At 36.4% G+C, this 10010-nt stretch overlaps 1 protein-coding gene across 3 annotated transcripts; it reads right to left on the minus strand.

The window, feature by feature from the left end:
* Positions 1-487: 487 nt before the first annotated feature.
* LOC106876579 (uncharacterized) lies at positions 488-9574 on the minus strand. 3 transcript variants are annotated; one of them, XM_014925184.3, is made up of 2 exons: positions 8257-9574; positions 488-3941 (listed from the first exon to the last, which is right to left on the minus strand). In XM_014925184.3, the coding sequence occupies exon 2, from the start codon at positions 3724-3726 to the stop codon at positions 598-600; it is 3129 nt and encodes a 1042-aa protein (XP_014780670.1). In that variant the 5' UTR covers positions 3727-3941; positions 8257-9574; the 3' UTR covers positions 488-597. The 3 variants fall into 3 exon arrangements, with proteins under 3 accessions (XP_014780670.1, XP_089218634.1, XP_014780669.1); XM_089362508.1 differs by having other exon boundaries at positions 8860-9309; XM_014925183.3 differs by having other exon boundaries at positions 8095-8277.
* Between the last annotated feature and the right edge of the window lie 436 nt (positions 9575-10010).

Below are 10010 nucleotides of genomic sequence, written 5' to 3' on the forward strand. Positions count from 1 at the left end.
TTCTTTTTTTACTAATTATAGTTCACTTTGTTGAGTTTGTTAAGGACTCTGCAGTGTTCCTCCTACATATCTGTTGGGATTCCTTTTCAGCTATTGTTTTTAACCTTCAAGCAGTGGTTCTCAACTATTTTTTGCCTGTGGACACCTTTGATTCCTATTTTACTCTGTTGGACTTCCATGGCCATTTGAAGTTTTAAAAAAAAATCCCATATATTTTTAGAATTAAATATTATTATATATATAAAAAAAAATAATACATCCAGTGTATTGTAGAAGTATAACTGATTTATTGCAGATAATTTTTAACAACAAAATCTTGTATGGACCCCAGTTGAGAACCACTATCTGAAAGCAATCTTATTTTCTTAGATTCATAACACTACTCTGTTTTCATTGATTAGGTTAACTATACCAAACCATGCATGTCAATTTGAAGCTTTCAATACAGTAATGAAAAAGTCACAAAGCAAAAAAGTTAAACAGTGGATTTTGTTTTGTTGAAGTTTATTTTCCATGAGAAGATTTTCGTTTTACACATGCCTTCTGGCATTTCACAGACTCACAAAAGATATTAACATAATTTCGAGCAGAAAATATTCACTGAGGCAAACAAACACTATCAGTGATCTCTTCTTTTATTGATTTTTCACTTTCGTTGTTACCTTTTAAGCTTTGAAAAGGGTCCTGGGTTGAGAGATTTACATCAAGGAATTCGCTGTCTTGAAGGAGTGAAAGAGAATTTAGAGAATTTTCCTTCTTGATAGAAATCAAGTTAGAGTGATTTATTTCTTCAAGATTTTCGACTTGAATCAAAGAATCAGAAAGGTTTGTACAGCTTTCAGTTTGCTTTGATTTTTGTTCTTTCAAGTGCACTTTGATATGTTTTTTCAAGTTATTTGACTGAGTGAAACTAAGGTTGCATTTGTTACATTTGTAAGGACGCTCACCTGTGTGAATCCGTTTATGTTTTATGAGGTGGCTTGTCTGTGAAAAGGCTTTGGGGCAAATATCACAACAAAATGGGCGTTCACCGGTATGTGTTCTCATGTGTATGCGTAAATCTGCTGAACGTATAAATGTTTTGTAGCATTCAGTACAAAGGTGAGGGCGTTCAGCTGTAGGCTTTACTTCATATCCAGTTAATATGCCTGGATTAGGGTTGGAATCTGGTTTAAAAGGATGTTTTATGCTTTGATGAGATTTGCTGTTGTCAATTTCCACATGTGTCTGTTGTTGATGGTTAGGACAATATTCAAGTTGTAATTCTTCAGTGGATTCATCTTTTGAGGTTTCAGGATTGGGAAAGCAGGGAAGCATCCGTCCAAGAAAAGATGACATTGAACTACTTACACCATCTAAAGGAATATCTGACTGGTTTTGGTCACTTCTAGCAGAAGGTGAGAGTGAATTTTTTCTTAATGTTATGTCATCACTTTCTTCTTTCATGTTAATCTGCTGGATATTGAGACCATCCAATTTTATATCATTTTTAATTGTTGGATAAGAACAAGCAGATGATGTAATTTCAGAGTTGTTTCCTGTAGTGGAGATGGAACTAAATGATACATTTTCAAACTCTAGGGATGTAAGATCAGGGATAATGGATGAAGGTAACTGATGCTTGAGCTGATTTTCAATAAGTTCAGTATTCTTGAAAGAATCATTTTCTTTCACAAATAATGTTTGGGATTGTTGGGTTGGCAGACTAGAATTTTCTGGGGAAGTGTACTGAATGTTATGAGATAGTTCCTGGTCATTTGTATAATTTATCTTTTGGGCAAGACCTTCATTGATTTGACCAGTTTTATTATTATTATCAGTATTATTATTATTCTTATTATTACATAGAGTTGTAGATTTAAAGTGAGTTTGAACGTGTTTTTTCAGATTACTAGATTGTGTAAAAGCAAGGTTACACAAAGCACATGTATATGGACGTTCCCCAGTATGTACTCGCCGATGTTTTGTCAGGTGGCTTGTTTGAGCAAATGTTTTTGGACAAAGGTCACATGAAAATGGTTTTTCTCCAGTATGAGTGCGTATATGCAAGCGAAGGTCTCCAGGACGAAGGAAGGCTTTGCCACAGCGTGAACAAATATAAGGTCTCCCCAATGACATTTTCCGATGACGGGCACCACTTTGTGACACATCCTTGAGAAAATTCCGCCCTTTGTTAACCAATGGTGAGCGTCCTTTGATTGTAGAAACTAATTTGGGCTCCATTCTCTGGTTCCAGTTTTGAGTTAAATGATCTGAATGATGGGTGGCTGAAGAAGAATTGGAGTTTATAAATGATGTTGATGAAACTCTTTGATATTTCTCTCTGCTAAGCTGTTTTTGGCACTGATGGTTGGAAAATTCATCTTCTTTAGAAAATTCCATTCTGCATAAACCACATCTAAAATTTTTCACAATCTTTGACTTATTTCCAAGTTGTTTCTGCTGTTGTTGTTGCTGTTGTCCAAGAACCATCCAGTGCAGTTGTTGATGGTCAGTAAAATCTGAAAACTGAGCAAAGTAAGCAGGACACAGTTTACACTGGAGAAGCTCATTGTGAGTAAGAGCAACATGCGAGAGGAAATCAGTTAATCGAACAAACTGAATAGGACACAGTTTACATGAATAAAACTGGTCTGAGGAAAATGAGGGTCGATTCCTGTGAATCTGAAAGTCAAAATCAGAAGTGGTGCTTACTTTAGATTCGCCTTCAGGTTCACATAAGTCAATGACATTGTTGGCAGATTTTACAGAGAGTGAGGTAGGATAATTGTTATTAGTCGATATAGCTGAATGTGGTTTCAAGGATGCTGAGTTGGAATTTATTTTATGAATTCTTACTTTTGTATTTTGATGGGTTTTGTTTACTTTCATTGATGTATTAACTGTTGACACTGAGAACTGACCTGGCATAGAAATTGGAGAAAGGCGCTTTGTTCGTAAGTGTTTCTTCATGTGAACTGAGAGAGCTATATTGGAGAAGAAATGACGCAGGCAATACTTACAACGATGAAGGACTTTAGAGTTGATATTCGTAACAATGCTGTTATTGTTGGAAGTTGTATCATTTTGACTAATGCTCCCGTGTATCACATTTCTTGAGGTATTGCTTGCCTTGAAGTGTGTCCTTACATGTTTCTTTAAGTTGCTTGACTGAGTGAAAGCTAAACTACACATTGAACACTTGTATGGCCGCTCCCCTGTGTGTATCCTTCGATGTTTAGTCAGGTGACTTGTCTGTGCAAATGCTTTGGGGCAAAGGTCACACTTAAATGGCCGTTCTCCAGTATGGGTACGCATATGCAGACGAAGATCAGCAGTGCGATAAAAGGCCTTAGAACAATGCTGGCAAATAACAGAGCGGTGTTTACTAGCTGTTGATGTACACTGACTTCTTTTTGTATCACCCTCTAGTCTTTGTATAGAATTACTAAAACTGGTTGATGTGTCATTCAATAATGTCACTTCTGTTTTGGCTGCTATTGTTGAAGCCATAATATAGTTCTTTTGTTGTATATTAAAAGATGGTTGGTTCATCTCTAATGAATGATTGTTGTTAATGGTCACATTCCCTAAAGTAGCTTCATTAAATCTGGTTTCCAATGCAGGGAACTCTGTAGAAATGGAAGCTTCATGTGAAGATTGGGGAGTGAATGATACAGGTTCCAATTTCAATTGGTCATCAGAAGGAATAAGATAAGAATGAGAGGACTGAAGAGAAGTTGGCATTGTTATGCAAAGAGAATTCAGCAAGAAAATTTATATTTTCTTTCGTGTCAGTAGTATTTGTTATTTCTTGTCCATTTTTGGTGTGCTTTGTTGTTGCTGTTTTTTTAAAATAGATAAATTTTGAAAGTTTTTAAATAAAATTGTAGTAGGCTGTTATGTACTTGGTGGTTGATTATCATGTGAGGAACTGACGATAAGGGAGGTAACTGCTACATCTAAACGAAAACAATAAAAAGGAAAACGTCAGACTGGTCGGTTGAGCAAATTGGGAATTAAAAAAAAAATTTATACCAGTTACTTCAAAGAAGAGCAGTGTTCTTAACCTTTGCACCTGCCTCAACTCTGAACTGGAGGAGATGATTAGGTGGGAGAGTTTGATGTTCAGGAAGTGAACACTATAAAAAGTTGTTCTGGGATCCATGACTGAACAATTTCTCTGTGGTGTATTTGACAGTAAGACTGATAAGAGGAGAGGTAGGCGCATCAAATGAGTTTGGAGATACACAACAGGCAAGTTCAGAGAAGAGACCCAAAACTAGTTGTAGTGTAATTGGTAAGTGAAGATTTTCTTAAATGATAGATGGTCTATTTTTGGACATAGTCCAGAGTGTGTGTACCTTTGTAGTGGATGTAATGATTCATAAATACAAGCAGAGAATACTTGTGCTCTGTAGAGAGCCAGCAACTATTAGATTGATGCATTGACTGACCCTAAAGAAGAAACCTAATCCTTGTGATAGAGGTTTGACTACGTCTGTCAAAGAATATGAGGCCTAGAATTTAAAAAATGTATGAAGGTTTTAGTTTTTAGAAAGTGTGTAATGCCAAATGTATTCTGTTATGTGCCTTGACTGCATTTTTGAGCTTTTAAATGAGACTAGATTATCATTGTAGCATTCTTTCAAAGTCTTTTTGTAGGGATTATAAATGTGCTGGAAATTAGGTTGGAGTAAAGTATTGTATTCTATGCACAGGAGTAGATATGATTAGAAATGCACCTGACATATCAAAATGAAGACAACATCAATATAAACATGAATACCAAGAATACAAATTTTGAATTCTTGATACTTTTACTCTTCTACGGCTGTTTTTAAACATTTATGGTTGGTTTTCATTATAAATATCACCTACCACTAGTAACACATTTTGAGAACCAGTGCTTAGCTTTGGTTTCCTGCTGTAATTTTGTCAGAAAGTTAAGGAAATGATGGTCACAAAGTTGAACTCACAGCCTATAAGTTTGTAGCATAATATCTTATTTTACCTGCTCATTTCTACTTGAATGAAATAGTTTTCATTAGAGAAAATAAACTTTTCAGCTAAATGTACTCCTTACTGCTAATATGAAATAGGACTAAATATTTTGCATAAGTCCAGGAAATTGGGAGAAGCAGGGTTATGAATTTTGTTTACGAATACAATACTCTAGTAGTGTTTGATTCTATGACTATGTGGTTAGTGATGCAGTAAATTAGCATCATAACCATTCTAATTCTTCAAAACTTATGATCCTAATGTGATCACTATAATCACTGGGTCGTTCCATTCAGTATTGTACATACATTTCTTGTTTAACTCTCTGACTAAAAATTAATTTCACTTTTACTTCAGGGTCGATAAATATTTTTTTGTCACAAGTGAGATAATGGGATCAAATATATTTATGCATAAACAATAGCTTTTCTCTAATATGAATGCAAATACCATCAAGATGAAGAAAGACTTTGCCACAGTGTGAACCATAAGATCTCCCTAAAGACATATCTGTCATGATGACTTAGCAAAATTTCTTTCTTGTAGGCTCTAGCCACCTTTTTTTCTCTTGGATTGGAAATTTTTAGTCTTTAACCTGCTTTTTTATCAACTCTGGTGTACTCTGAGAGTTGTATTTGTGTCACCTAAGACTTCCTTATCTACATTAGCAATATACTTGCTGTTACTTCTAACTACACATTCATACAATACCACTCTTGAGGGATCCTTAACTTCCTGCATGTGGGCAAAATTGACATGAAACCAAGATACTAATCCTAGATGGTCACAGTTACTTATAAGAATACATCCCACTGATCAGTAGCTCAACCTCTACAAAACTCAACTATATTAAAACACATATCACATATCTGGGGGAGTGCTGCAGCTATCTCTCAAATATGCAACATGTACTAGCCTACATATATTTTATTTCCTTTTTCTACTGCTTCTACATGTTACAAGGCTTCTGCTCAACTGAACTAGCAAGCTGTACACCAAATCCAAATTGTATGTAATGACTACATCTCCATCTCTCATCATCCCTAACATATTAAAAATCTTGTTTTAACCCTTTAGCATTTAAGCCAGCCATATCCAACTGAAATATTCTACCTGTTTTATGTTCAGATCCAATCTCATACATACTACCCTACCATGTCATTCTAAAAACAAACAATCAAACCATTCAAATCTTGAAGCTACAATGTGAATAATAAACATTACATCTGACAGAATAGTCTGAATGCTAAAGGGTTTTAAACACTTTGTTTAGTTCTTCATCCCTAGAACAAGTGATCTAAAATGCTTTCTCTTCCTCCAGTTTCTCTACAAAACATGGAAATTCAAGCTGAACATCTATATTGACTTCATCAGTTTACAAAATGCATGTGCACTACTGCTTCTCCTTTGCCTATTAGAAAAAAAACAAAAAAAACAATAACAAACAAATAAAACTCGGATTTCATTTTGTGCAGCTATTTTTCCAATTTTTGTCTTAACCTCAAATACTGGTTTAGATTGAATAACAAAGCAATTTTAAATAATAATCTTATCTTTTAAATTATTGTTGCAGTTTGTCCAACCAACAATTTTACCTTTGCGACTGCCTTATTAGTACCAACACATTATTTTCAGATTTTCTTTTTTCACTTAGGGCTGGATAACAGAGCAATTATCAATCAATTGTAGGATTGAAAGAAGAGAGAAAATTTCATGCCTGTCAACTACTTGTCAGCCTCAGGAAATTGGATGAAGCAGATCTATGAACAAAACGTATTCCATTTGTGACCATTCAATTGTTTTCATTTTCACAGATAGTTTATCTAATATGACATCATCCAAAGTGTCATATATTTTTTTAACATGATAAGCTGCAATTTAAGGGAGATTCAGCTGTTGTTTTGATCAGGTAGAGTAACCATGCATTTTGGCTTGTGAACTAGTGGTCACAGCGGTTGGTGACAGTCAAATGATATTCTTCTGGATGAGGTCAAGAATGTCTAAGTGTGTAGCATATTCCAATATGGGTCTGAGTCAGTGAAGAATGTTGCCCTTATTAAACAATAATTAAAATACCTAACTGGTTGTAGAGATGGAGATAGCTAGGTAAATAAGTTTTGGCGGTGAAATGCAGATCTTGATGTTTTGTAAATGTACATGCATGCAACATGGATTCTTGAATTTTAGTTTGTGTACCAGTGTTACATGTGTACATGTTGAAATCAATATTTTGTATGGAATCTGACTGAGATTTAGATTCCTTACATCAGCTGTCTAACTCAAAGTCAGCCTCTGGTTAAGAAGGCTTATAAACATTGACATTCCACCTTTGACCTACCTGTCTTATTTTCTGGCAATCCTATATTAACTACACTATCCAAAGCAATGTTTTTCTTTTAAGACGATAGATTATAATTCGAGGAAGATGTGGTTGCTTTTCTAGCAACTCTTGTGACCACGAAGAGGCACCCTTTTTGGACCGCCCAGCATCTATCATTAACTGTATTGCTATTTAATGGTAGATGTGACTTTATTAGGTAACATTAAATAACTTTGTTAATTGATGGCAGATGTAATGGCGAGTTCAGAACAAGTTTTATGTTGGTTTAAGGCGATGTTTAGTGAAAGAAGATATTTGACATGAAAATAATTTTTTTATAAAGTGGAAAAATGAGTGATGTTTATACCAATTCGATGACAGATGTAAAAAGAATTAACGAGCGCAGGAAGAAAAACAAGTCTCCGAGCGCTACGTCAATTCCACCTGGCAGACCTTTCAGTTCCCTTTACACCGTTCGTACGTTTGGAAAAGAACGAACGGAACAATCACATATTTTGTTTGTAACACCACGAAAAGCTAGAAATAATAGCGAAATCTTCAAATCACACCTTACCGTCTTAAATAAGGAAATGACACTAGATAATGTAGTCTTAGTCACAACGGAAAAACGAGATAATTATGGCTGGAATGACTTTGATCATCTGCGCCTTTTAGGTGGATATGGGGCTAAGTAACAACAACAAACTCGTACTTATGTTAGATATCAACAATACAAAATTTACGAAGAGAAACAATCAAGAAATAATGGAAACATAAGATTTAGTATAAACCTGTGAAGTAAATCCGTGTTAGAAATGATTAAAACCGACACAATGTATTCATGTTGAGGCGTAAGAGGCTCGGAAATGAGCTTAAAATACTTGGATAATAAATTTCAATATGAAGGATTTACAATTTCGTGTTTAAAATCCAGAAGACAAAATGTATCGTACCTGAAACGGTGTAACGGGAACGAGAAAAATTATGTCCCCAATTAGAACAAATACCGGGATTGATACTGGCGAATGTGAAAGGTAGTTTATCTTTCATCTTTTGCTTGTTTCAATCATCAGACAACGGTCATGCTGGGGCTCTGCCATGAAGCATTCAGTCGAACGAATCGACCCCAGTACTTTTGTTTTAAGCCTGGTACTTTTCTTTTTATTCTTCTATCAAACCGCTAAGTTACGAAGACGTAAATACACCAACACCGGTTGTCAAGCAGAGTAGAGGACGAACACAAAGACACACACTCATATATGTATATGACGGGTTTCTTCCAGTTTCTGTCTATCAAATCCACTCACAAGGCTTAAGTCAATCTGGGGCTATAGTAGAAGACACTTGTCCAAGGTGCCACGCAATGAGACCGAACCCGGAACCATGTGGTGGAGAAGCAAAATTCTTACCACGCAGCTACGCCTGCGCGGTTGTAATTTTCTTTTTCCTGACTTATTTCTCTTTTTATATATTTCTGTTTGACTTTTAAAAGAAGTTATGAGATAGTGCTGTTGAATTTCCCATTCATTCTCAGACTGGTGAAACTAACTACTAACCTGACCATTTGGAGTTCAATGTCAACAGTAGTGGTTCCCAGACTTTTTCGTAATGCCGCTCCCTTGGTTCCCAGACCACATTCCTGGCGCCCCCTGACAACAGGGTCTAGCCGCTGACCACAGAGCACACAGCCAATTCCAGCGACGACACGACAACAACCTCATGGAGACTCAACCATCAGCTTTCGGCAAACTCCATCTTCGTCGCCTCCAGCTTCTTAGCGTTTACACCAACTTCTCTACATACACACCAACCAGCAACGCTCGCACAACTTCTATTTTCAACACTGTTTGTGAGTTACTTCACCATGGCTAACAGCGAATACAACCCACGAGACCTCCTGTAACAAGTGACCCGGCAGCTGCATTGAAGTCACAACTTCTTACATGACAGTGTGCCTCTCCCTGGCTCTGCTAGACAGCCTCAACTTCTTGTTACAGCTCCTCAACTCCTGTGTACTTTGACTATGAACTGGTATTTACCATCCTTGTGTCTGGACTTTCTCTCAACGTCATAATAGACTCACATTATTTACATTTGACGGATATTCGTCCTCATCTTGTTTGTTGTTAACACAACGTTTCGGCTGATATACCCTCCAGCCTTCGTCAGGTGTCTTGGGGAAATTTCGAACCTGGGTTCTCATTCCTGGGTTCTCTATGCTCTGTGCTTATTGCACACACATGCATCCGTGTTTGTATACACATACACTTTGTTTAGAAGATGGCCTGTCTATCATTATGTTTATATGTCGCACTCACACACACATACATACATGTTGACATATCAATAAAATCTTCTCTTAAACCTTTGTAATAGAACGACCGTGCGAACCAAAGGAGAATGGCGACGAGACGGGAAAGGCTCCTTTTAACCATGTCGCACGGTCGAACACAAAACAAGATATATAACATAGAAGGCTCGTCGTGAGAGATACGAGCCAAGTGCCAGTAGAAGGAATCAGAGAGTGACAGACACAACCGTTATATATATACAAAGAGAGTAAGTTTATTAACACAGTGAAACTGTAGTGTCTGTGTGTGCGTGCATGCGGCATATATAAATAACACGGTAGATAAGTCAGGCCTTCGTGTACAAGAGTATTTATACAACAATATGAAATGACGGACTGTCGTATAAGCAAGATTGT

This window comes from Octopus bimaculoides, chromosome 14 (assembly GCF_046866305.1).
Source record: "Octopus bimaculoides isolate indiv1 chromosome 14, ASM4686630v1, whole genome shotgun sequence".
Taxonomy (NCBI): domain Eukaryota; kingdom Metazoa; phylum Mollusca; class Cephalopoda; order Octopoda; family Octopodidae; genus Octopus; species Octopus bimaculoides.

Coding starts and splice junctions, on each gene's coding strand:
- LOC106876579 (XM_014925184.3), bottom strand. CDS start 3,726: ATGCCAACTTCTCTTCAGTCCTCTCATTCTTATCTTATTCCTTCTGAT.